The 27820-nt window shown below is 38.9% G+C and overlaps 2 protein-coding genes and 1 long non-coding RNA gene across 9 annotated transcripts in view; 2 read left to right on the top strand and 1 right to left on the bottom strand.

Moving 5' to 3' along the window:
• The first annotated feature begins 1889 nt into the window (after positions 1-1889).
• On the top strand, positions 1890-22569 carry mapre2 (microtubule-associated protein, RP/EB family, member 2). 3 transcript variants are annotated; one of them, XM_086272645.1, is made up of 7 exons: positions 1890-2030; positions 15755-15882; positions 17199-17344; positions 17461-17677; positions 17915-18060; positions 20850-21008; positions 21139-22569. In XM_086272645.1, the coding sequence occupies exons 2-7, from the start codon at positions 15762-15764 to the stop codon at positions 21235-21237; spliced, it is 888 nt and encodes a 295-aa protein (XP_086128771.1). In that variant the 5' UTR covers positions 1890-2030; positions 15755-15761; the 3' UTR covers positions 21238-22569. The 3 variants fall into 3 exon arrangements, with proteins under 3 accessions (XP_086128771.1, XP_086128772.1, XP_086128770.1); XM_086272646.1 differs by lacking the exon at positions 1890-2030 and adding an exon at positions 4588-4606; XM_086272644.1 differs by lacking the exon at positions 1890-2030 and adding an exon at positions 6667-11477.
• Positions 21277-27817, bottom strand: LOC147308328 (uncharacterized). Its single transcript, XR_015126158.1, has 2 exons — positions 27078-27817; positions 21277-22651 (listed from the first exon to the last, which is right to left on the bottom strand). It is a non-coding gene; the product is annotated as an uncharacterized LOC147308328 (long non-coding RNA).
• The window catches only part of spidr (scaffold protein involved in DNA repair), a 42361-nt gene continuing 41648 nt past the window's right edge, over positions 27108-27820 (top strand). For 2 of the 5 annotated variants that reach the window (XR_015126157.1, XM_086272643.1), the window contains exons 1-2: positions 27108-27309; positions 27635-27796. Coding sequence is in view for 4 of the 5 variants with exons in the window: in XM_086272643.1 (XP_086128769.1) it covers positions 27295-27309; positions 27635-27796 (177 nt within the window). In the remaining variant the exon portion in view is untranslated. The remainder of the gene's footprint in view (positions 27310-27634; positions 27797-27820) is intronic. The other 3 variants (XM_086272641.1, XM_086272640.1, XM_086272642.1) reach the window with 2 other exon arrangements.

Raw genomic sequence — 27820 nt, 5'->3', positions numbered from 1 at the left:
ACATTGAAGTGCAACAGTTTCGCATGAACTGTTAAGGAATTACAGATGTTTTTATACAGATTCATACATTTTCAGAAGTAATGGGAAAATGTATGACAATTTTAAATATCAGGATTGTTTTTAACACCAGGATGCAAATCCTTTGCAGTCAGTGACTGCCTAAAGATTAGAACCCATGGGCATCGCCAAATGCTGTGAGATGCTCTGCTAGGCTTCGACTGCAGCCGCCTTCAGTTGCTTTTCATTTGGTTTTCTGCATTCAGTAAGTGAAAAGCGTGCTCTGCTGGGTGGAGTTCAGGTGACTGACTTGTCCATTGAAGACTATGCCTTTTATTTACCTTTACTCTTGGGTTGCTTTTATAGTATGCTCTGGGCCATTATCCAGCTGTGCTGTTAAGCTCAGTGTAATTGGTTTTGCAGCATTTGATTGAATCGGACCAGGGAGTACAGCCCTGTTAACCTTACAATTCATCCTACTTCTTCTATCATCAATAAATGCTGGTGACCCTGTTCCACTGGCAGCTATACATGCCCATACCATAACACTTCCTCCACCATATTTGATATATGATGTGGTATGCTCAAGATAATGAACTGATTTTCAGCTTTAGGCTCTTTTGGATGTTCTATGATAAGTGAGTGTAACCAGTAGTTTGCACATTGCTGTAAATCATTTGCATTTCCATTCTTGAATGCATCCATTCATTGTGGTCGTGGACAATACACCTGCCTCCACAGAGTGCGTTCTTGTCTTGTTTAGGTGTTGTGAAGCTGTTTTTCATGGAAATAATTCTGCCATCATCCCTTTTGGTTGTCTTTGTGTTTTGTGGGGGACATTTTGGTGTTACTGACAGTCAGTCAGTGCATTCCTTGTTTTTAGACATGTATCAAATTTAGCCATTGCTACAGTTTTTGCCAACTGTGTGAAAGGTTTATTTGAATTTTTCACACAGATATACATAAGGCCCCACCTGGTCATGAAACTGCTTGCTAGTCAGTTGCCCAATTATTTATGAGCCACTGAAAAAGCATAAACAGTAAATGCAAAATGTTTGTTAAGTACCTCGAATTACAGCTGAAAGTCTACACTTTAATCACATTCTGGGTTTTTCAATACACTAGCGTGTACAAGAGGGAACAACAGCTCAGAATATGCAGATACTCAGTTTAAATAATTCAGCCAGTCTTACATTTCAAGTGCTGAAAACAGACAATATATGGAAATTTTGCTTGATTAAACCCCTGTAGTTATTATTTGGAAATTAATTAATCAGCCAAATGCATCCACTGTCTCATATCAGCAGCAATACCATTTTCTTCAGTGCAAAAAAAAAAGAAAAGAGAAAAAAACCCCATCATTGTATCACTCAGTATGCCTGACTATATACACAAGTTTTCCAGGATTTAGACATAAACATAGACTTTATTAATCCCACACTGGGAACATTAATTTATTACAAGGGTCAGGAAGAAAAATGAATTAGTTATATTAGAAAAATAAAAATCGAAAAATAAATAACAAGAATAGTGTACATAGATGCCAAAACACTATGTTATATACAAATGGTCATTATACACTGTAAAACAACAACAAAACAAACAAACACCGAAATGTATGTACATAGAGTGCAGTAGGTGTGGTAATGTAGGTCTTTTGACCTACATTACCATTGAGGTCTTTCATTCGTATTATTTTACATATTTATTTTATAAACGGTGGTGTTCAGCTGCGTGCATCTTCAGATGGACGATTTGCATTTTCCTGGAGTAAAAGTGAAGTGACACGAGGCGACAGGACAGAAAGCTGTCTGATTGTTGTGAACGATCAACGCATCACAACTCGATTGGTCAATATCATGACAGAGGTCGGCGACGCACCAATCAGCAGAAAGAGCGATGAGACGCTGTCCATTCAGCTCTCCGCTCGCAGTTCACCGTCTTACGAGAATGGGCGTTTGAGGGTGGGGTGACTCAGCCGGAAAACAGCCTTTTTTTTTAACACCTTGTAACCTGCGGATCGGAGTTCACTGGTGAGTGAGATTTGCTTTTACTGAAAATTTTCACTGTGGAATTTGAATTGAAACGTGCAACGGCGAAAATCAATGCAGAAATATGAACGTATTTAAGCGGCGGTCGCTGTTTTGTACCGTGATGTTGCCCGGGTTCAGGACATACGTCGGCTGTCACAGCACTGTCAAAGTAATGGCAGGAGAAAATATTAGCCAACTGTAACTTGACGGTTAGCCGGAGAAGATGTAATACTGTATTTATAAGTCACGTCTACCTTCGTAAAAGTCTGTTTGATAGCATTAGCTTGCTTTTCCAGGCAGTCTGTCATTTCTAATACAAAGTTGAGTTAGCTTCATTTACGAGACTTGGTGCAGCAGCTAGCTGCTCGGTGGCGGTGGAGGCGCTTAAAAATCTCAGAAAAGAGGAGCACTGTTTGGTGTTTTCCCTCTTCAGCAACCACAGCTAAAAGAAGGGACAGAAGAAATGAAGAAGGGGTCACCATAGACGAGTGTCGCCTTTTGTCTTGGGTGCAGATAATGCCCTTTCTAAATGCCAAAGGAAAACTTTCTTTCTAAAGTAGCGGGTTAACAATCTCTCAGGTCTTAGGAAAAGACTCCTCGCAGTCTAACAGGGTTTTTCTCCCTTAATATCATCCTAACCCGTTTTTCTGGAGATCATAACCTCTACAACCTGCAGCTCGGATTAACAGAGGTGCATTTGGGATCCTCTACCAAAGGTTGGTTAGCTCTTAGTGGGAAAAGGGCAAGCACAACTCTGCCTGATGCTTCACAGCCCAGTGTTGACTCATTGCAGGCTAACGTATAGCAACACTTACTGTAAGAGCATCATCTTCCAGATGTGGGCTGACATGCTACCCCACCCTTACAAAACCCTCAGCAAGCAGCATTCACAAGACAAAAAAAGCTCTCGGCTGTCTGGCTGCTCCCTTACACTTAAAGACTTTTTATGTTTAAAAAAAAAAAAGATTCACTTATTGCTCTATATATGACGTACTGTGTAGGAATGTGGGGAAACACAAGGCGAGCAGTCTTTTTACTACTAAAAAAAGCCATATGAATGATAACAAACTCTATGACTAGTCAGTAAATCCATTATTTATTCAATTAAATACACAGAAATTCAAAGATTTAGTAGACTATAACATAGTTTAAATGATGTACAAAGCATGCAATCCACAATTACCACTTAATATCCAGAAGCTGTTTAAAATGAGGGATAACAAACACAAATGACGATGTATGATGATGATTATCCAGTTTAGTGTGAAGATGCTTTAAGTACTGAGAGTTCATCTGTAGCTGGATTTGACATGAGCGATTTATTTCTTTTTCTTATTTAGTTGCGATTCTTTTTAAAATGTTCCTTTTTTGCTGATTTTAGGTGTTCCAAAAGTCTCACCTTTAACCTATACCCTTTTGGATTTCTCATTAATTTCTTGTCATATAAATAAACTGAATAAAGATAAAGAATTTGCAGCCTAAATGCATTTTTACTCATAGTCTTACTCAAGTCTGACTCAACTAACATATTATTAGGTTAGTAAAACTTATGAGTTAACTTATAGTTGTACTCCTAAAATTCCATGAATGAATGTTAAATGGTCACCATATTTCCACTCTCAGTATTCCTTGTCTTACCCCATTTAAAACTATTTCAAGGGATTATATAAGATTGCTGTTTCTCAAGATTACATTATGTGACACATCATTTGATTGATGTATATATTTTCATTTTAGTGTTAGGGTACATCCATACTAAAAACTATGCTTTAGTTTTCAAAACATGTAATTTTTCCTAATCTGTCTCGCATCCACACAGCTTAAAGAGACCGTTTTGAAAAAAGCTTCTGACACACTTTTAGTTGGAAAACTCCAGCATTGGATATTTTAGTCCAAACATGCTGATGCTTTTTGTAAAGGGATGACTGTGTTCACCTCATGATTGGGTCCTTTAAAATTGAGCCAAAACAATCTAGCAAAGCTCACAAACCTTTTATTTCTACTGTCCCACTGCCATGACTTAATCAAGCAATGTCGCTGTTACTTATCCACAGTTTTGGTCAGAAGTTTACATACACTCATCATGGGCAGGAATATCATGGCAATCAGCCTCAAACATATATATGTACACCCACACTAATGATTTGTTTAAATGTCTCTTAGCAAAAGCATCTAAACCAGATGCTTTTGGTAGCCATCAACAACCTTCAGTACCACTTATGAAAAGATTTGAGTGAGTGAATATTTGTGAGCCTGTATATATACTTTGATCCTGTGTGAATTAGAAAAGATGTGCACTTTACGCTTCCCTGTTCCTGCTCCTTTTTTGTTTTTATAACCTACCATACAGTGTTTTAGCATCTAATAGGCGTTCATGTTAATGGATCTACTCTACTTTTTATTTCAGTCAATAACTATAAGTGTGTTGTTTTTTTGTTGTTTTGTAATGTAGTGGTAAGCATCAGCTACCTGCCTCAGATTGCGATGATACTGTACACATTTAAGAAAATTTCTGTTCTTTATTTCAATTTCTTTTTGTCAAGTGCAGCACGGAGGAACATCCCTCTACAGTTGAAGTAAGCAGTAATAGACCCAGAGGATGTGTGTGTTTATATTTCATTCTTAGGGCTTTACAACCTGACCATATATTTAGAAAAAGCTATGCATGCTCCACCTCTTCAAGCCCTTCAGATTGGGAAGTGATAAGTTTATTCCTGTGACAGCCTAGAGTTGACATTAACCCACCCACCTTGCAGTGACACGGTATGGTGGGGGTACAGTTTCTGGCCACTGGGACGAGCACACTTTCCTGTTTTCATGCCTTCCCTGAAGTTTGACCATGACATGCTTTCACTGTGTGCTGCTGCCAGACACAAAGCAGACCTCTGTGCTTGTGTTGTGCCCAGCGTGCTACGGTATGGCTGTCACTTGTCAGTCTGAAAGGGCTTCTAGCATTACCATAGTGGAAAAGTAGCATTGCATGCCTGTGGCTGTCAGTGGAAGTGTCTGCAATTCAGTCATTAATGAGATTAGTCTTGGTTATGCCTTGTGTTCAGCTCTGCAGGAATTTGTGTAGACTACTACACAAAGACTACTTTTGACCCAGCAGAGCAGTGGTGTCAAATTCATTTCAGTTTTGCGGGCTGCTTGCATTTGAGTTTGCTCTCAAATGAGCTGAGCCCAGTAAAACCAACTACTAGCAATGTGGGCTTAGTTCTTAATATCTCATTTAAAAAAAAAAACAAAACCTCACACCAAATATATTCAGTAAATTAACAAATAATGAAGTGCAGCCTCAGTCTTTATGAAAAATAAGAGCAAACTCAGCTTTCCACACTTAGTTTACTGCCATGACATAGTCATGAACTGTTTTGTACTCTTTAATGACTAATTGGAAGTATCGATGACTTCTTTACATTTATTTCACAATTTGGACCCTTGGGTGTTCCTTGTGCTGGATGTTTGACACCCTTACAGAAGAAGAAGAGGGAATGTCTTTCAGGGTGACCGCACAAGATTCCCAAGTTAAATTAGAGATTAATATTATGCATACTGTTCACTGCCTTGATTTATTTCTGTTACCTCCATCTGAGTGATTCAAATGGAAAAAAATAAGACTCATAGTGTAAATTATGGGAGCAACTTCACAGTTAAATCATATAGGAATCTGCAGCTTCAGATTAAAGCTCTTTTGCATTGTTGTCCAAATGTTGAAGCCGTATAATTACTGTTGTGAGTGTACAAAAAGTAATGCATGGAATTTTGACATGTTGAAGGCCCTGATTTATACTGATGTGGACATTTGTAGGGGGGTAAAAACTGATCACAGAAGGAGAAAACAACATACACCTAAAGCAATAAAACTGTCAGGAGAAACTGCTGTAAGACCTACCTGTCCTGTGTTCTGGACCAGAAATGTACACATCCTTCAGCAAGTGACATTTCTGTCATTTGTTTGGGAAGAGTTAGCGGGTGCTTTCCAAGCTAACAAACTGACTGCACCCCCTGGGTAGTACAGCCTTCAATGCCTCAGCTGCTTCTCCAACAGAGATGGATTTTTTTTTACATATAAACAACTGTATTGGCTGTGTATGTCTGTAAAATACAAACTGGAAAAGCTGATGTCCACAGCCTTCAGCAGATGACATAAAAGAAAAAAAAATTGAACCAGAAACAGAAAACTGATTTGTTTTATTTTTTGTTGTTGTTGTTGTTGTTGTTGTTGTTGTTTTGATTGTATTAAAGCTGTTTGCTAGTGGAGCAAGAAAGATAGGTGTTATATTCAAAAGTGCTTTCATCACCTGGCAGTATAATGAAAAAAAGAACTAATGAAATTTCAGATGATAGAGAACAGATGACTATTTTCTGCACATGTAAGCACAAGTGTTCTTTTTAAACTTTGACTTGCCCTTTGGTATGTCTTGGATACAAAAAATGTTAAAAGCTGTTGTCCTATATCATTTCATAACTAAGTTAATAAAACTCTGTATATTCACTGGCCACTTGCACCATGCTAGTACAGGATTGGATCTCCTTTTGCTTTCAAAACTAATGGGTTTGAGCTTTGTGACATAGTATGTTATCTGTTGGAAGCAGCCATTAGAAGATTGGTACACTGTGGTCATACAGGGATGGACGGGGTCAGCAGCAGTACTGAAGCAGGCTGTGGGATTTAAACAATCCTCAGTTGGTACTCAGGAGCCCAAAGTGTGCCACGACAATATCCCAAAAACGGGTTAAACCACTGATGCAATGCTGGATGGCTCTATGGTCTGACCCTACCATCTAAATGTAGCAACAGAAATTGAAACTCATCAGACTAGGCAACATTTTTCCAATCTTCTGTTGTCCCATTTTGGTGACTGAATTGTAACCTCAGTTTGCCTTTTTGAGTCTGACCATTCTCCTGTGATCTCTGGCATCACTGAGGCATTTTCAGACAATGAGCTTTTCTTTTTCTGACCATTTATTTAGTCTATAAACTCTAGAGACTGTTATGTTGGGATCCCAGTAGATCAGCAGTTTCTGAAATACTCCGAGCTGCCTGTCTGGTACGAGCAACCATATTAAATTCAAAGTTGATTACACTGCCTTTCCTTCCCATTCTCAACTTTTTGAAATTCAGCAGGTCGCCATGACCCTGTCTGCATGCCTAAATGCATCGAGCTGCTGCTGTGTAATGATCTGATTAGAAATTTATGTTAATGAGTAGTAGGTGTACCTAATGTAGTGGCCTGTGAGTGTACATATGGGGCAATTAAAAAAGAAAGTCCTTATATTTATACTGAAAATTGTATTATCAAAAGACAAGAAGTGAATAAAACTGGACTATATATATCGTTTTCCATTTTTAAAACATTCATCTAGAGTTAAATTTATTGATTTATAACTGTGACCTCAGCTTTGGCCTGATGGTGGCACCAGAGTTCTATTTAAGAGTTTCAGCTGAGCACAAAGACTGTTGACTCTGAATTGTGAGTATTTGACATTAGAAGCAGTATTGTTGATTTTGACAGAAAATTGTTGGCCCCTGCATCAGAGTGAGTGTTGACTTGAGGATCAAATTCCAGTAAATAAGCCCTGCTAATGTTTAACGGAAGTTGCTCCCTTACATTGCAGGCCAAAAACATGCTGACATGAAAAAGTCCAGTCACCTCAGGTGTGAGTTTACCTTTGGACCAATGATGGTGGTGAATAGATTGTAGGATAGACCTCAAAATCTGTACCTGTATTTCTTGCACCATCACCGTTTAAGTTTATATGTAAACTGTAAAGGCCTGTCCTCAGACTCAAATAGCAATTGGGTCTTCTAAATAAAGGAGTGGCAGAGAAAATATAAGAAACAGTAGGAAAGAAATCAAGGCAATAGAACAGAAGAGCAGAAATGCTTCATCTTTGTCCTTTGAACATAGTTTGTGCATAAAATCCCTGCATCTTTGCTTAACTGTTTTCAGCAGGTAGCGTAGTCCCCTGCTATTATAAAGCTTTTCATCATCCCTGTTAAATACCGTCATGTGTACTATTGCATTCTTGATTACTAACCATAACAGGCTGGACTGATTCTATTTTGATATTATCAGTTTAATGCTGGGCTATTTGCACAAATCATTATTCTTATAGTGTGAAAAAGAAATTCATTTTTAAAATCAATACAAATGAGATATTTGTATTAGTTACATTTATTTATGTAATGCCTTTTACAGACATAAAAGTTACAAAGCGTTGTACAACAACTAAAACCAATAGAGAGTGACTCACACTTGTGTTTAAAATATATAGAGCTCACTTTTTAGACCTTATTTCTGTGTCCCATTTCACTGTGGTTGCCCAGCAGTGATAAAAGCAACACAAAACAAAGCAGTTTAACACCAACACATTGGTAACACAAACAGAAGAGAGCTTAGCAACCACAGGACTGTTGTTTGCGCTTAAACCACAGACCCGTGCATACTGATTTATGATGTTCATGTGGTTTATAATTACATTTATTACACACATTTTATACATTTTAACGTATGTTACAGCTGAATTATAGACTGATTAATTGGTTTGCTGTTGAACAGAAAATTAATCTGTAAATGTTGAAATTGGGAATGGACCTATTCTCAAATTATGGTTGATGCTGATTTATCATATTTGTTCATATAGTCTTGTTTGTTATTCATTTCCCCTTTTGTGTCAGGCAATCAAATCAAAAATAATATGAAATAACAGTTTTAAAGGCTTTACATTTACATTTACATTAGATTTCATGACATTTGAAGACACCACTTGCATTTTGGGTAATGGTTATAATGCACTGATATATAAAGGCCAGTATTTGTCCTTGTGGCTTGTATCAGTGATTGAAGTGGTGTGTTTATATTTTGTGTCATATCAGTTTTTGATGGCTAAATGATTTAAAAAAATGTACTAAAGAGCTAGAAAAGTATAAGCAAGGAAGCAATTTATTTATATAGCACTTTCAGAACAACTCCCAGCTGAACACGAAGTGGTGTACACTTGACATGCCAGAAATGATACATTGAATAAGTAAAAAATAAAATAAAATAAAGATAAAAATTAAAAAACAAGATGATAATTAAAATTACATTTAAAATAATAAAATACCCTGGCTTTCACTGTATGACCACTACGTTGGACTCCAGCCCCCCTGTGACCCCAAATTAGGTTAGCGGTTTAGAACATGGATGGATTGCTTTGTTTCTCTGGAACAAAGGTGAAATGACTATCGTCAATGACATAATTTTGATTTTCACATTAGCTTCACAATTGGTACATCCCAAATAATGGTGATATTTTTTATTTTATTTTACTGATTGGACATTTTGTGATTATAAGTAGATTCCTCGGATCATTTAAAAAGTAAAATAAAATGGATTCTTGTTCTCGGTTGATTTACTGGTGATGATGCCGAGTAATTGATGTTGATTAGATCGATAGTTTGCATACATGCATCATGGTCATGAGGGTTATGCTAATTTGTAGCTTTTAAAGATTCATTTGAGCTGTTCTTTTTCCAGGGTGGAATTGTTGTAAACCATTAATCTTAAATGACTTTTAAAAAACTAAATTTTGTGAACTGGTTTGAACTTATTTTGGATTTACTCTAATCCGCAGACCCTCAAAAATATTCATGCACCCCCACTAAAATTTGGTTATATGTCTCTTAGCAAGTTGCTCTTCAACCAGACTCTTTTGGTAGTCATCAACAAACTTCTGACATAACTCTGGCTGGATATTTGAACACTTCTTACGAGAATCGGTAGAGTTGTTAGTTTCGTGGCACAGACCTAGCTTTAAGCGTAGTCCATAAATTTTCAATGGCATTGAGGTTTGGGTTTTGGAAGTCTATTCGAGTCTATTTTAGGTGAAGTTGTACAATTTGGAGATAGTCTTCCTTCATTATTCTGTCCACTTTGTGCAATATACCAGTTAGAGGTGGGAATCACCATACATCCCATGATACGATATTATCACAATACTTAATGCACGATACGATATTATTGCGATTTTTAAAAAAAATAAAATATTTTGCAATATTCAGATTCTGTACATAAAGTTAAACTTTATCAATATTCATTTTATCTAATATCAAAGTCTCGCACTCAGTCTTTCTCTCATTTCAGTCAGTTTTATTGTTGACAAACTGAACGGTTTGTATTACAGTCTAGTCCAACTTAACTGAATGCAACCATCTGGTACAATTATAGCTATTCTAAACTATGCAATTTATGAAAACTATGCAGCCCATTCAGCAACTGAAGAATTTGAAAGTAAATTAAAACAAAATATAAATTTACATTAAATAAAAAAAGTTTTAAACTTAATTAAGATAAAACATATCTTAAATTAAAATAAGTAAACTGTCATGTTTATTGCTGCCAAAAAAAAGTTAAACACATTTGGACAGTGAAGGAATGTCAGGATTCTTGCTCAGAAAAAGGGTCAACATGCTCTGAGCACAAAAACCATTTTTGTAACAAATTATCGATTTCTGCTGTCCCTGTATCGATACATTATTAGCAAACAAAATATCACGATACTACACAGTATCGATTTTTCCCCCCCACCCCTAATACCAGTACCACTAGACATGATGCCCCAGAACATAATGCTACCACTACCATATTTTTTAAAAATGTATGCTGTACAGTATTTCCACCCTGGAAAAAGAACAACTCAAAGAAATCATTAAAAGTTAACCGGATATTCATGCCCATGATGAGCGTGTGTAAACTTCTGACTGAAATTCAGTTAGTAATCAAAACAGCATTTTATCACACACCATGAATGGACATGATTTCATCACCAACACTACTGGGTATCGTTTGCCTACATCTGCTTTAATACCAATCAGCTATCTGATGATCTAATTAAGGTGAAGTGGATGTGCTGCGTCTTCCCTTTATTCCCATCCCTTCTTTTTAGCTGATTGGTTGTCGCCTCTGAGTTTTTTTGTTGTTGTTTTTTTCCCCTTCTTTTAATAAATCCCCTCGCCGCACCTCAAAAAGCGACGAGCATCACACATCGATCTGACCTCCCCGGCGATACTTTTCAGCACTCAAGTAATCAATGAAATTTTGGTGTACTGAAATAGCCCACCATAGGGAAAACAGGCAGCCAACCCCGCGAGTCACGTGGTACAGGGAGCAGCAACGTCATTAGGGCAGAGATTTGTGAGGAATAAGCAGACAGAAGGAGAGAGAGCCCCGGAGGTGCGGCACTTTCTTAGCATTTTGCATCGTTCCTCTTGCTTTTTTTCCCTCGTCCCCCCTCGGCCAGAGAGAGAACAGAGTTTCTGTTCAACATTTTAGAGACCCAAATGCCCGGTCCCACCCAAGCCCTTTCCCCAAATGGAGAGAATAACAACGACATCGTCCAGGACAACGGAACCAACATCATTCCTTACAGGAAAAATACAGTGCGAGGAGAGCGCGCCTACAGGTAAACCAGTGAAATGTCGCATTTGGTTTAATGTCAGGAAAAGAAAATCACACCGCTGCAGACCCCCCCAAAAAAACCCGCAATCCGGCCTCCTCCTCTTCTTCGGCGTTTTCCTCCCTGCACCCATCCGCTTTTTCCCCCCACTCACCAATCACACTCCCCTGTCATGTTAGCCCTCTGTACCCGACACTGTGTCGTAAATCGCTCTTAAGTTAGCTTAAACCCTCCCCCTGCTTCTCCAGTAGCACCCGAAACCACTGCTGGGACTAGCATGTAACGCTGTCAACTGTTTTATTGTATTTGGTGGTGCGCAATGGTACAGGCACGTTTTTTGGAGGAGTGGGTCCAGCTTGTCAGATGACAGGACTACACAGACAGCTCCTCCTGTTCCTCCTCCTGCTGCTGCTGCTAGAATATTCCCATCGTGACTTGACACTCCGCAGCTACTGAATCCCCCCCACTGTCGCCATTAATATGTGTCTGGGTGATGTTGTACTGTGGGTGTCTGTAAGGGGGAGACCCTCTACTAAGACTTGCCGCACAAGCCCGGTTTCTTCTTATTGAATTGAAGCATCATGCCCAGCCCTGGTGTCGGCAGGCTATCCCTGCAAGGCTAACAAAGCATGCTAAGCGGCGCATACATCCGCTTTGTTGACATGGAGAGGGGCTGGCCCAGTTTCCTTCCTAGAGCCGAGGCTCTGCTGCTGCTGCAGTGGTCTGATAACCCAACTTTAACGCTGAATGGTTGGGGTTATTATTATGCTGCATATCCTGGTGTCTGTTTGAGGGGGATGCTTTGGCACCATATTATCGCGGTTATAAAACCACCAGATGGGTGTTTCTTTTAATGCAGCTGTTCTTGTCTGTGAAATGTTGTAAAAATTAGAATCAGTATTGAGATCAGCTCGACTTCTTGCATTGAGGATTGTAGACCTGCGAACAGCCTTTGGAGAAGTGAGATTGTGGGTTTTAGAGAAGGCCTCAAGGCAAAAACAGCAGTCAGTGAGAAAATAAATGCTTTATCTTGCTTTCCTTGCTGTTGGAAGTCAATATTGTAGTTGAATTTAGTTTTTCTTTTTTTTAATTCATTGCACAGCTTTGCTCCTTGCACAGGAACATTATAAAGCTGCAGTAATATGTGCAATGACATATTTGCATGTTTATATATTACTGATTGTGTTTTAAAGAGCTCATTTCCATTATTATGATGCTCTGTTGCAATTCTCTGAATGATATTTTTTCATATTTCAGATATTCTCAGGTGGGATGTCCACTCATGTGCAGACTTTCCTTCCACAATATCTCACGCTAAGAGTTAACAAATGAATTAGGAAGAAATAACTGTTTTGTTGACTTCTTTTAAATGTGTAGCTTAAGGGTCAAAGTTTGAGTTTACTGATGTATCTTTGGCACATTGCATGCTTTCAGTATGCATACTGCAAGTAGAGCAGGTGCCCTGAGGCCTCCAAAGTCACAGTTTTGCAATTCGATCAAATCTAATCAGCCTTTGCAACAGCTTCTGTCTGCTCCGCTGTGCAGGAAAAGTCAAATTAAAAGATCCCTTTTTCATCCTGCAATGTATTATAAGTAGAGCTGGGCGATATGAGATTTTTTCATATCACGATATGTTTTTTTTTCATTTCAGGCGATAACGATATCTATCACGATATAAGCCAAATAACTATATTTGTAAGATTTAAATGTGCCGTTGCTCACAAGTAAAATGTGAAATAATCAGCAGCTTGTTTTGATTTAAATATTTATTTCCCATAATAAGTTCAACAGGGTAGATGTACTTAAGGAACATGAGACTTTTTCAGATAAATAAAGGCAAATATTGCAAACTACACAAAAGGCAGCCGCTAAAGCGTTTAAGTTTCAAAATAGAACAAACGAAACAGACTACTAAATTGTCAATTCCACTTAGAAACAAAATATTAATTCTAAAAATAAATCTTAGTTTGTTTTACAGAAGAACAGACAAAACTAACTTTTGTCAGTATCAAATAAACTGAGAACTAAAAGGAAATTCTCAATCTCTCCTTGTTGTATAGCTTAGCTTTTCAAACAGTTTTAACAGTTACTTTAGTCTGACAAAAGCCGAATGACGAATTAGCGCTTCCAGTCAGAGACTGAGGCTACGTCCACACGTACACGGGTATTTTTGAAAACGGAGATTTTCCGTTTTCGTTTTAAAAAATAATCCCGTCCACACATAAAGGCAGAAATGAAGGAAAACGCTGCTATGAACATGCCAAAGCAGCAGGTGGCACTAGATTCCTAACCGTGCAGAAATGTTGGCCAATCAGAAGTCTAGAAGCCTCGGTGGGAAAAAGTAAACAAAGCTGGGGCATAGAAGCAGACCCGAGTCGTATGTGTGGACGGACAGTAACTGTGTGTATATGTAAGCATTTAAACACTGCAGAGTAGAATTAACAGTAACAGTATTGTAGAAATTCATTTCACCGAAACAATAACGTGGCGCACAGTGTGACGCATGCACCAGTTTATTGTATTTCCAGACTTGCTTTTGTGCCGAGTAGCGTGCAATTTACAGTGCACGCTACTCGGTTTTTTTGTCAGACTTGAAATAGCCGAAATACCTTCACACTACGGAACTTCTATGGCTCTTCCGTTCGACAATCTCTCCGGCATTGGAACCGTCATCTGTTTTCTCTTCGGTCACGCTCGGTTGATTTTTCTAGTCGGCACACTCATTTCCTCCATTACGCGCTGGCTCCATTACCCACTGCCTGCTTCCCAAACAAACACACGTGCGGCTTGGCACTTGTGCTGTATGTAACAAGTCACGCGACGTGACGCTGCGGCTGTGATTGGTTCGGCTCTGCGCTACTTAGTTTGGATTGGCTGACCTTTTTTTAAAAATGTTTTTTATTTTAAGAGGACAAGAGCGGCGAAGTCTATCGCGATAGCTTAATTTCTCTATCGAGTAAAAGTTATATCGCGATACATATCGTTATCGTTCTATCGCCCAGCTCTAATTATAAGTATCTACAGTAGATCATCACCTCACTCAGTCATTGATTTGGTTAAAAAAAACAAAAAACTGCTCAGATATTTTAAGGAGCTTGGAAATAAAGGGACTGGACTTCTTAAAGACATTTCACCTCTCATCCGAGAAGCCTTTTCAGTTCTAAAACCAAAAGGCGGAGAGTCCCTGCTCAGATATGACTGTTTCTTAAAGTGTATAGCAAAGAACTGTTTATGCTGAGATAATTGAATCTGCTTTGAGTTTGCAGACAAAGTTACCCCCACAAACCCAGGGTAATTTCTTGAATTTATTGCTGTGCTTTTGTCCCGTGTTCCACTGCTGTGTGGTTATTTTAATGTGACTTATCTTGTTAAGCAGATAGTCTTGCATGCAGAGATCATTTTGCCCAAGATAACATTGATTCATGCCAGATTTCAATCTCCAAGCCCAAACTTGTATTTCCAGTATCAAACTGTGATCTTATCTGCACCTCTACTGCTTTGTGTTATAGTTTGCCTAACAGTCTATGACAGACTGTTAGGGAGGGCTTTGGACTCTGTGTGTCACACCTGAGGATGATAATGTGGACATTAGTATTGTTGACATGTAGCAGCCAGGGGTCGGGTGGCATTGGGGGGTTCAGAGTATGTTTTATGCTGCTGGGCTTCTTTGCGGGTCAGTCTGGGCATGTGGAGAAATGCTAAAGATCAACTCGTGTGCTATGTCTAGATGCAGTCTCACTGTTTGCTTTCCAGGCTGAAGATTTTATTTAAGAGATTATACAATTCTGTATAGTTTAACTGATTGGGCTAAACATGAGCAAAGCAGTTAGGATTTGTTTGGCCAGTAGTTGTTCTAATTAACCAACATTAACTGTCCAGCAGCTCTTTTTTTGTGGCCTTTTTAAAATTTGATTTGATTTTTAGATCTCGTCTTTGTGCTTTGAAATAATTTAAGCTGGGCTGTTTTATTGTATATTGAATAGTCAACTGAATTTGCATTAGTATAAACTGTTTATTGATGTTTTTTGTGTATTACCAATTCTTATTTCACTTTCCCAGGGACTGCAGATAGCTGAGTCTCTGAGGAGACTTTTAAAAAAAAAAAAAATACATCGTCTCACAGTAAATAGCAGCCCCTTGTCACCATGTCTTAAAATCTTAACCTATTTAAGAAGTTGTCCCATTTTTGAAGACCAACAAACTGACTTGAGACAGAAAGAAATAGGACATCTATCACAGCAACCTAGCTTTTGTTTTTCAGTGTTGTTTCCTTTCTATTGCAGTTGGGGGATGGCGGTCAACGTATACTCTACCTCAATAACCCAGGAGACTATGAGCAGGCATGACATTACTGCCTGGGTTAACGATATCCTCTGCCTAAACTACACGAAAGTGGAGCAGCTCTCCTCAGGTGAGAACAGACGGACCTTTAAAAAGAAAGGAAAAAAAACTTGTTCTTCTCTCTCGCTTCAGCTCATCCTCTTCCTTCCTCCTCCTGTGCCCGACTCGCTGTCTGAAATGGGGGGGGGGGGGTGTGTTTTTAGTGGTTGGTCTTCGCCTGAATAGCTTTCGGTGTAAGCTGGCGGTTAAAGCAACCTGTGGAAACATGTTCACCTCTCCCTGGAAGAGAGTTGTCTATAAATAAACTCTGCCGTGTGCTCTCCTGCTGTGACCAAGTAATCCAATTTCAATCACCCTCTGCCTACACAAACACATGCACACCCATCCCCTTTTTCTCAGGGTGTGGTTTGGTTTAGATGGTTTTCTCATGAGCTCCCTGGTTGGGTTCATGTGAGCTTTACCTAAGGTTGAGCTGGTGTCCTCTTTTCAAATGGATCACTAAGCTTCAGGTTATGTGAGCCATGTTAACGTGAAAGCTCATTAATATTTGTCTTTTTAAAGAAATGAGGTCAAGGATCTGGACATGAAAAGCCTCACATGTACAAAGGCAGGCATAAAAAAAAAAGAATCGTAGACTGTGTGCAATAACATAAGATGTACTTTATTTATCTCCAAACTTTGTGAATGCTTATGTTACAGCAGTTAAAATTTAAGATTAAACACTGCCTTTAAGAAAATGGGTTTATAGTATATAGATCAATAAGATAAAATGCGCTGTGACAAAACCGGTCATTCAGGAGGAAATCTGAGTACAGCCGCTACTCCTCTGACCAAGTTGAGGTGGTTCACCTAGGATGACTCCTAGGTGAAGTGTTTTGTACATATCTTGCTAGCAGGACAGACCCAGGACAGGCTGGAAAGATGAAATAATAGGTAATAATATATTATAACAAAGTAAAATATCTCAAATTTAACCAAGAAAAGAAAAAAAAAGCTGGCTAAACGTAGTAACAACACAGTAAATATCAAATCACATTCAAGTGACTCCGTATAACAGTGCAGTGCAATAAAGTTGCTTATTGTACACAGTTTTAAGTGTTCTGACTGCAGAGTTTATTTAAGCTGTTAACACGGGAGAACAGATGATTCCCTGCCCGACAGACGTGTGTATTTTAAAGAGTTATTGCACGAGTAGAAAAGATTTCCTGTAACTGTGGTAGCACAATCAGTCTGTTAGAGATTAAGTGGTGCAGAGTGTGGTCAGGATTATTCACGGCATGTTTTTCAGTGTTCTGCTCTCCACCCCCCCCCCCCCACCCCCCCACCCCCCACATACATAATTATTCTTGTGGTGCTTAACTATTTTTATTATTAATAATTCTTTAGGAGCTGCTTATTGCCAGTTCATGGATCTGCTCTTCCCTGGCTGCATCAGTCTTAAGAAGGTCAAGTTTCAAGCTAAACTAGAACACGAGTACATTCACAATTTCAAACTGCTGCAGGCATCCTTCAAAAGGATGAACGTGGACAAGGTGAGTGTCCTGAATATCTTTTACTTTTTTTTTTCTTTTTTCTTTTTTTTTTTTTCACCTCGCTTTACTGTTCGGGGGTTTTAACAGTCTTTTTTTTTTTTTTTTTTTTTGTTCAGATTATTCCTGTGGAGAAACTGGTCAAAGGCAGATTTCAGGACAATCTCGATTTCATCCAGTGGTTTAAGAAGTTCTTTGACGCCAATTACGACGGCAAAGATTACGACCCAGTTGCAGCCAGGCAGGGTCAGGATGCCATCCCCCCGCCTGATCCCGGTGAGCAAATCTTCAACCTGCCAAAGAAGTCTCACCATGCAGCCAGTTCTCCTACCGCAGGTAAGATTCAACTGATGAATAAAACAAAACGAAGGTTATAAATCATGCATGTATGCTTACTGTTATCTGCACATTTTTTTGACACCTTTGCACTGGATGTATAGGGTATCAAATGGCTAGACTGTTACTTTTCCTGCTCATATATCAGCTCCTGTGATTATTGGGTCTGATTTGTCAAGTTTACACTCAGATATAGTGACAAGCGACCCTTTATTCATAAATATTTCTTCGCTGCAGGAGCATCCAGGTCGAGCTCTACTACTCCTAAGTCTTCAACGCCAACATCCAGACCCTCTTCCGCCAAAAAGATCCCCACATCCGTGTCAACTCCTGCCAAAGGAGAGAAAGAACTGGAAGCACAAGTCACGCATCTTACTGAGCAGGTATGTCTGTGTACAGCTCAATTGTGAGCTTTTTTAAAAATGTTAATTTTTTATGGTAAATGGCCTGTATTTATATAGCGCTTTACTAGTCCCTAAGGACCCCAAAGCGCTTTACATATCCAGTCATCCACCCATTCACACACACATTCACACACTGGTGATGGTAAGCTACATTGTAGCCACAGCCACCCTGGGGCGCACTGACAGAGGCGAGGCTGCCGGACACTGGCGCCACCGGGCCCTCTGACCACCACCAGTAGGCAACGGGTGAAGTGTCTTGCCCAAGGACACAACGACCGAGACTGTCCAAGCCTGGCCTCGAACCGGCAACCTTCCGATTACAAGGCGAACGCCCAACTCTTGAGCCACGATCGCCCTTTTATAAACCTTTCAGCTGTAAACGGCTGGTAGGGCAATAACAATACCGTAACGGGTGGCGGCATGGACATCCATTTGTGAATGTGATAACTTGAAAATGAGGAAATGTAGGATTTTGAAAGTGATAACACAGGTGTATCTATTTAAAATCTTGGATGAGTTTGAATCTCAGTGACCTCAAGGTCAGAGGTCAAGTTTTCTGAAAATCTTTTGAATGCAATAACTAAGTAGGAAGTCACCTAGCATTTTTAAAATTGTTACTCAATGTTATTGTGACTCAAATAACTGGATCCTAATTTATTAACATCATAGAATGATAGACTGTAGAATTTATTGTATGTTTATCTAAGGGCCAGTTTATGCTCACTGCTCTCACCAAATGACAGAAGTGATGTCACTTGCAGTAAGGCATGGCATGTTTTGGCATTTTTTTCGGCCAGCCGTGCACCTTTTCAGTTTACGTAGCTTTGGAGCTATTGCAGCCTCAGCTATTTAAAAAAATTGACAGGCTTGAGGCAAGGCTGTCTATATGGGCATATATATGACACATGTATGCAGGGATTCCCATATGGTACAGAACTCATGGAGAAAGATTTCTACAGCAGCTGAAGAAGATCGCAAAGAGACAAAAGCGCCACAGTGACGAGTAGAAACAGACGTAGCTGTGCAATATCAGCACATCGGTGTGAGAAGTGACCAATGCGGCGAGCATAAATAGGGTTGAAGACTCTGTCTCTGTCAGGCTGTCAGCCAGCTCCCCTGCATTGAATCTCCCATATGTTACTGTGGTGTGATCACTGTGTAAATCAGCCTGCATGAAGCTGCAGAGACACACAACCACTAATCAATGTGAATTATATTTGATGTGTCATAATCAGTTGCACTAATGGAAAACTGCCCGTCACAGTTGGCATCGTGTTGGAGTTGATGTGAAACTGAGTCTGAATTTACTATGTATATATTTTTGAATGGAACTAAATTTGAAAGACGAGTCATTTCATGTTGAAGTACAGTCGTTAAGTGCAGGAGTTTTGACACATTTTTCACTCCAAATTGCCCACATTTGTATTACTGGGTCTAATATTACAGGTCTGTAAGTAAACTGTCTTTTCTCTTTGATAAGATATAGTTTTATCTTCAGTTGTCTGCATGTTGTCCCTCCAGGCTTTAACTGTTTGGTCGTGGTTGTGGTCCAATGTAAAATTGGTTGGTTGGCCCTCACTGAATCAGGTTGGTAATCAGTGTGGGCGAATGACAGAATAAAATTGCTGTTTTCTAGCTTCCTGGCATGGTCCTCACTGACACTGATTCGTGTTCCTCCGTCTACTGGATTAAAATGGAGGGTCGTCTCTTCATTTACTCGTTGCCATGGTGAATCCTGGTATTGGAGCTCCATTGATGATGGCTTTTCTTCTGCTACACATACGCTTGACTGAGAGAGAACATACTCAGAAATGATTCAATAATAACTAATAGCTGTGATCAACTTCTGTGGCACTCAAAACTCAAACTGAGTTTGTTAAACCTGCTTTGTGGAACATGGCCAAAGTCGCCCCCTGCTGGCTAAGAAAGGGTGCAGATTTAAGGCACTTGTACATTTCACTTTTCAGATCTGGAGCTACATCTATCTTTTATATACAGTCTGTGTCAAATTAGGAGTCAGACCTAAATCCACTTCTCACTCTGTGGATAGACTAATGGTTCCTTAGAAAGCTGGTATAGAAATAGGCTGTGATTAATGTTACACCTGACGCGTCATATTTGGAGATTCAAAGTACTAGAGATTTAAAATCTTAGCAGACATTCAACTTGTTTCCAAATATTAAAAATAGCACTGAGGCCTTTTAAAGGCACTGTATGTGGTTGGTTTAAAAAAACAAAAACAAAAAAAAACCCCCTGTGCATACAAAGCTGCTAAATGCTGTGTGGATATTGTGTAGTTGTTCCACTCTGAGATCCAAAATGTTGCTGGCTGCATTAAATTTGGTACAGTACATGTCAGATTCAAGCCAAGGATTAAACTAAGAAGAAGCGGGCTTGGAGCTCTTGTGCAGTGACCACAAGCCAGAAAATGCTGCCAGGCAGCATTTGATTTTTTTATTTGATTTTTTTTTTAATGTACATTTGTTAAGCAGAAACTGGTGAATAGAAGACAAAGACTTAACTGATCGGTAGATCCTTTACTGATATAATGATTGCATTCAATCATTCAGAGCTGCTCTAGTGCTCAAATCACATGTAACTGAAGACAACTTGTATCAGTTAAACAGTTTATCTTGAGTCGTTTTCTTAGAAAGAATCATTCGGATCAGTTTTAATCAGCTTTGTGTTTCTTCTCTGCTTATCTTTTAACGTTGTGAGTCTGTTCAGAGTTTGTGTGTTTTGAAATGCTTGAACATTTATTTTTGCAGGTGAACACACTAAAGTTGGCACTGGAAGGAGTGGAGAAGGAGCGAGACTACTACTTCAGCAAGCTGCGAGAGGTGGAGCTGCTCTGTCAGGAACAGGGGGAGGAAAACGCCCCGTTTGTCGATCGGCTAATGGAGATCCTGTACGCCTCCGATGAGCAGGTCAGTCCAGGCCTTTAGATTGATCCAAGCAGGATCGTGCTCATTCTTTGTTGAGGAAATCATGTGGATTTAATTCAGTGTTTGTGTGCAGTCACATGCGCTTGCCTCAACTCTCTCTTTTCTTTTTTAGGAACGAGGGGAGCTAGCTGAGGGCGACGGACAGGAAGTGGACCAGCAAGCCCACGAGGAGGTGCCAGACGATCAGCAGGAGGAGCAGGATGAATACTGACTGCCATCATCCTTCACCGCAGTTACACCCCACTCTCTCTTTATTTTATTTTTTTAATTTAATTTTTTTGACTATGTGAGAACTGTTAAAGGATTTTCATTTGTCCTCATTTTTATTTTTCATCCTCTCCGAAACTGAGCACATGAAGAAGCCTCCTGAAAGAAGCACCATCACAGGTTTTTGTTTGGGTTTTTTTTGTACCCCTCTGCTCACTGTTCAATGTTTCTTGTGACTTTTGGTGAACTGCTGTGGCGGGTTTGTGGCAATGAGCTCCACCAGCGGACAAGCTCAGACCATCAGAGGACTGTGTGGGCGCAAAGTCAATTCAAATCCTGCAGTTGATGTGATGAAATGCTGAAGTTTAGACAGGTAACCACTACCTGTCAGTGCAAGTGTTAGACTCCCTGCTATTTTTATTTCTTTCTTTTTTTTTTTTCATATCAACAATATTAATCATAAGAATGCAATAAGCAAAGCCCTGGAAGGGCTCGTAGTAGCTCTTATTTAACCTCCTTCCATATGTTGCACTGACATTTGACTTCGTATTGGACAATCTGTCCATAGACCCTCACCGTATTTATTATTGTTGTTGTTATTAAGACTTAGGAATAGTGCAAGGATCTGAATTGCATCCTCGTGAAGGAGGATAATAAAATGTAGTTAAATCCCAACTGTATGACTGTGTCACAGCTGTCATTACAAATTACAAGATTTCAGATAATCAGTGTGCTCGGCTTAGCGTTTGTTCCCACCACACAAGGTGGCTTTAGTGATAGAGATTTAAACCGTAAACATAGGGAAGGAAGAAACATTGTGGAGTAGTCTTATGATGAAGCAGCAGTTTTAAGTTGTAAACCTCCGCTGGAACTGTTGGGATATTTTTTATTTTTATTTTTTTTTTAATCACAGGTCTTAGGGAGATGTCAGTTCACTGAGCAATTTGTTACACTATATTCCAGTAAGTACATTGTATACCCTTTCTTAATATTGCATTTACTAATATTGAACTGGGCAGTGCACCATGATGCTTTAGTCATATATTATTGTGTAAATGAAAAAGAATGTAAACATGTACTGTCAATAATTAATGAATGGTAAATGTTTTGTTTTCTTTTTTTATGTCCCACTCATTATGCATTCCCCGACAAAAAATCGTGTTGCATGTTTGCATTTTATTTGTGAATAACTTGACCTGCTTTTTACATATTTAATAAAAAACAAAACAAAAAAAAACATGTTAAGTGAGCTTTTGTATGTTTAACCTGCTCTTTGAAAGATGTTGAGATTCGAATGGATTTGCTGTAATAAAAATCACCTTTTGAGTCCACGGGAGGTTGTTGTCCGTCAATCCATTTTCTTCCACTTACTCGGGGCCGGGTCGCAGGGCCGCCGTCTAAGCACACTAGAGGCGAAACTATGAAACAGGAAGTGAGAACATAACTAAAGCTTAAGTGAACACTTAACTACAACAAGAACTAAAGATGCCAGTATACTCAAGAATATATAAAGATCTATGAATGACAAAAAAATTAAAAAGCTTTAAAAAGACCCAGTCATATCCAGTATCATCACAGAATGAGCCTGAATTCATTTAGCATGACCTGAGATTTAATTTATTCTGTAGCTGATTTCAGACAAAAGGAATTACAAATCAAATTTTATCTTCATTTTCCAAATTAATCGGGGGCTTTAAGGGGACAGGTAGAAGGTACAGGACTTCTTTACATCTGTGGACTGTGGAATATTTAGTACTGAGGGATTTACACAACAGGACTTGTTTCACAGGTGGCATCCTATCATGGTACTACGCTGGAATTTACTAAGCTCTTGAGAACGACTCATTCTTTCACAAATGTTTGCAGAAGCAATTTGCATGCCTAGGTGTTTGATTTTACACACCTGTGTCTATGGAAGTGATTGGAACACAGTGAGTGAGTGAATACTTTGGGCAATCCAGGCTATCCAGGCTATTCGGGGCCTGAACCAGGTGTAGGACTGGACTCTCCCAAACACGTCACTATAAGACTGGACTCTCACACACGTCACCACACGCACCACCACACATTTCCTATAATCCTATAATTCCTATAATTTATAATCCTTATCTTTATAATCTCTTCTGCTATTTGCACATTCTTTACTGTAAATTCCTAAGTTAATTTGTAAATTTTTGTAGTAAATTGTAAATATTGTAGAACTTTTCTTCTGTCATTTAATGGTCGGGCATTGTACAGCTACAAGCATTTCACCCCCATGTCATACTGTGTATGGTTGTGTGTGTGTGACAAATAAAATTTGAATTTGAATTTGAATATAGTGTATCTAGTACAGCATTTGTTTTAATCAGCAACCAAAAAAACCTCTTTCTATATTATCATTTATTAGATTTACTACAAACCATTTTTCCCCTTTGCCTTCAAGTCAAATGTTCTTGAGAAAATCACAAACATCTATTTATTTCGTTTTCTGTTTAGTTTTATTTTCCAATTAAGAGGCAATTTATGTGAACAACTTAGAGTGTCCAAAAAGTGCAAGGTAAAGACCTCACAGTTAGGGCTGGGCCATATTATACCGTTCACGGTAATACCGGTATAATGTTAGGCAACGATAGGAAAATGAAATATCGCGATAGAATGGGAGTAAAACGCGCGTGCGCAGTGCCTTTGTTTTCATACGCACATGGCCGATTGTTGAGTGAAACAGATGAACCAGAATTGGTTTGTAAAAATGGTGCAACTTCCGTGATGTGGAACTGGTTTGGTGTTTGTCCATCAGATACACAACAAAGCACATTTTTTTGCAGAACATGCAAGCGGCCGTCGTTATTGTCATATTTGTCGGACTAAGATGCTCTTAAATCTGGGAGTAATCTGGGTCCTAAACTCCGTATGCTTCAGGTCAAACAACACTGCAGCATCACTTAGAGTTAAAAACTGTCTAAATTCTTTCATCTTTAATAAAACGATCAGCATTGCTGCTTTACCAGGTGTAACTATGAAGTTTAACTTCCAGGCATCCATGAAAACAAAAGTTATTACATTTAACGGAGTTAGAAGTTAGCAGGAAGCTAGCGGAAGTTAGCTCGCTAGTTTCGCTAGTTACCTAAGCATGATATTGCATGTTCTGACTGAGAGATTTCTGAAAAAAATCAAACGTACAGCTCTGCTATCACTTCCAACATAAATGAAGACGGGAAACTAAACAGCAGTGACGTTTGTAGGGTTACTGAAGTTGGGCTAGCTGGTATATAATGATGTGCTACGTGATCGCTAGCGACACAGCTATGTTAGCATAACATAAACAGTGAAGCTGGAGGACGAACACTAACACTTTTCCACTTATAAAAGTTAACGTGAAGGTTCTTCATGGTTAGAGACAAATGCAATCGCATGGCAGGATGCTGTAAATGGACCAAACTTCAGTCAGGAGAACAACTGAGATAATCCATCCACAATACGAGGTTAGTCATTAATATACTGCAGCAACATGGGAATAGAGCAGCTGCCAGAGAATTCAACATTAATGAATCAATGGTACAGAAGTGGAGGAAGCAAGAAGAATGAGTTTAATAAAGTTTGATTTATCTGACTGCTTTGTTTCGCTTAATGTGCCTTATAATCCCGTGCACCTTATGGTCCGAAAAATGCGTACTGCACCTCTTTTTAACTTCAGTGGATATTATACATGGTTATGCTCAGGATATGTCAGCCCATTTCTACTGGAAATGCCTTTTGGTTAAACTTTCAGCAAGGAATTTGCATTTGCACTGTTACATTTTTATAAAGCTTTAATGTACATAAAAACCAGCTTCTTGTTTAAGTGAAAATAAATGGAAGGTTGTCTTTTTGCGCTAGTAATGTTGTGGAGTTGTATTTTGTCTCGCATCAATTATATCGTCGGTTATATCGTTATCGCAAATTTTGAAATATATATCGTGATAAATATTTTTGGCCATATCGCCCTGCTCTACTCACAGTATTAGGGAGGAAATTGACAATCAGACAAATGTAATCTTTCCAGTGTGTCACCTAGGACCACCTAGGACCACCAAGGACCACCAAGCGGGAAGGAAAAACTCCCTTTTACAGACTGAAACCCCTGGCAGAACCAGGTGGTAAGGGGTGGTCATCTGCTGCAGCCTATGTACTTATATTTTGAAAAGAGGGTTGTAACTTCGCATGTAAATAAATATTTCCTTGTCTCTGTTATTCAGTGGTTATGCAGCAGGCGACTGTCTTCCTTAAACCACAAAACATGGAAGAGAAGATTCTTGGGTTGATTTTTTGAGCTGTGCTTTTAAGGCCTCCAAAATGCCTGGAACGACAGTCACATCATTGTTTTCCATCACAGTCTGAAGCACATATTTCGATCCAAATTTGTGACACAGTTCTTTATAGATTCGGATGTGCTAATTTTTTATTTTTACAGTATTTGGTACCGTAACTCAATTCTTCTACAATCCTCTCCTTCACATAAGTCACTATTTGATGAAAAAATATGTTTGCAACTGATGTGTAGGTTTTTCTAGCAGTGTGACAGACTAATTTTGCAAGACACAAGGTTAGAAAGGTCTGGTCAACTCAACATTTAAGAAGCAGTGGAAGTGGATATGTAGTCGAACATCCCAAGGAATTAGCTCCCTCTGTTGTAGAGGTCTCTGCACAGTCCTGCTCAAGATTTTTTACTTCAGTGATGCAAAAATCAAGATTGTGGCCATGCAAAGTTTAGCAAGCCAAGACTCATTTCATTGCTGTCATAATTTTCAAGCTCATATGGAGCCCTGGATCCTATCACATTCTTATTGTGTAAAAAGAACCTTTCACACAATAAGGCATAGTATTTAAACCAAAATTTGTGATGGATAGTTCAGTTGCAGAAAAAAAGTGTTTAGATATTTTACTTAAAGTAGGTTAATAGTTCAGAGGTTGTACATTGTAATATATATGAAGTAAAATGACAGTTTTTAGAATCATATACATGACGTCATTGGATAACAGTTACTGATTTATTGCTGTCTATGTCTTTTTCATGTCGCAGCTATTGATTATTTTAACTATTTATATGTTGTTTAGTAGCTTGAGTTATAATAATCCACTTAATTTTCGGAATAATACATAACTAAAGCATTTTAAAAAGTAGTAAGAAGTAGAAGAGTAAGAAGTGCAATAATTGGATTCAAAATGGGAGTGGTTGTAGCTCAGAAAGGTAGAGCAGATCATCTACTACTTGGAAGGTTGGTGGTTTGCTGGTTGCTCTATTCTGCACGCCAGATACCCTTGGACAAGATATTGATTCCAAGTTACTTTCCGATGCATCCATCAGAGTGTGAATATGTGTCAAAGTGCTTAAGTGTTTGTATGTATGTCTGGGCTACTCTAACATTCTTTGTATGAATGGGAGAATGAGGCATAAAGGGCATTGAATGCTTGGGCAGGGAAGAAAAGCTTGAAAAGCTTAAAGACTTTTAAACAGTTATTGTTATTATTAAAGAGAAGGTCCCTTTGCTTCCATGCAAAAATGAGAAATGCATTAAAGAGGCTTCCACCATAGATTCCAATTCCAATTAATAATAATAATAATGATAAAAATAATAATGACAGTGTGATATGACTCTTTATAAAGAGTAGTAACTTGGCCTGTATATTTACTGTAGTAATGATTTTTGGACTTTTACCTGTATCAGTAGAATAATATACCCTTTGGTACGTATTTAAACTTGTGCAGTTCAGCCTAGTGCAGAAAAGCAAACTCAAGAAGAAAACTGTATTAAGAGTTTCAAGAAAAGTGAATCAATCTAAATTTTACAGGCATAACTGAGTGATTTGGTGTGAGAATCTCACCCATATCCGCCTCCGGTCCACGCTGGTGAGTTATGAAACGCACCTCCAGATTGGGTAAGCGCCACTAGTTTGTTCCTGCGCTTAGCAAACTAGTGAGGGAGGAAACACCGGTAACTTCACAAAGATGGGTTCGAGATATATTATATTTCTAATGACGCTTTGGGGACACGCACACAGACCACTTCAGTAACTCTGCATTGACTGTTTTTTTTTCTCAATGAGTTCCAGGAAGGTAAGAAGTCTGGTAACTAGCTAGCCAGTTAATGCTACTCAATGGAGTATAGCTAGTTAGCTTTAGCAGCCCATGTTATCCGGTTTTGCCCGCCCACAGCGGAAAGGGGTTTACTAGCCAGGCATGTGTTGCTAGAATCATATTTTAACTATTAATAACAGCAAATATAGCCACTGTCATTTGTAATTCAGTTGTCAGAGTAAATACAGGTGAAATTATCATTAAAGCCTCCAGCAGGGTTATCTTAGCAAAAACCGTTAAAGGCTTTTAAAAAAATTATTATTATTAAGCTAACCCCTTTTACTTCTTCATTAATTTTCTGCAGCGTAAAAGGTACTCCAGGGACATAAAGTGCGTTTTCTTTCCCGATGATATCCAAAATGCTCTCCCGAAAGTGGGCAGGGAGCCCTCTTCGCTCTCTTCCCTTTCATCCGCTAAGAGCTGGGAGAAGTGTGGAGACAGTTTTTTGGATAGTCCGGTGACAAAGGTGATAAAGATCAACAGCTTTCCG

Source organism: Aulonocara sp. 'chitande type north' Nkhata Bay, linkage group LG18 (assembly GCF_057382095.1).
Source record: "Aulonocara sp. 'chitande type north' Nkhata Bay isolate Kocher_YH1m ecotype deep benthic linkage group LG18, A_spYH_male_GT1.1, whole genome shotgun sequence".
In the NCBI taxonomy this organism is placed as follows: Eukaryota; Metazoa; Chordata; class Actinopteri; order Cichliformes; family Cichlidae; genus Aulonocara; species Aulonocara sp. 'chitande type north' Nkhata Bay.
The sequence above is the reverse complement of the archived record's forward strand: the minus strand, read 5'-3'. Positions and strand labels throughout refer to the sequence as shown.

What these genes read in the sequence shown, in the direction of transcription:
- mapre2 (XM_086272644.1), top strand. Translation starts at nt 11,356, where the DNA reads ATGCCCGGTCCCACCCAAGCCCTTTCCCCAAATGGAGAGAATAACAAC. An exon ending in CGAGGAGAGCGCGCCTACAG is followed by an intron (nt 11,478 to 15,754) that starts GTAAACCAGTGA and finishes TTTCTATTGCAG; the next exon opens with TTGGGGGATGGCGGTCAACG. An exon ending in TCACGCATCTTACTGAGCAG is followed by an intron (nt 18,061 to 20,849) that starts GTATGTCTGTGT and finishes TTATTTTTGCAG; the next exon opens with GTGAACACACTAAAGTTGGC.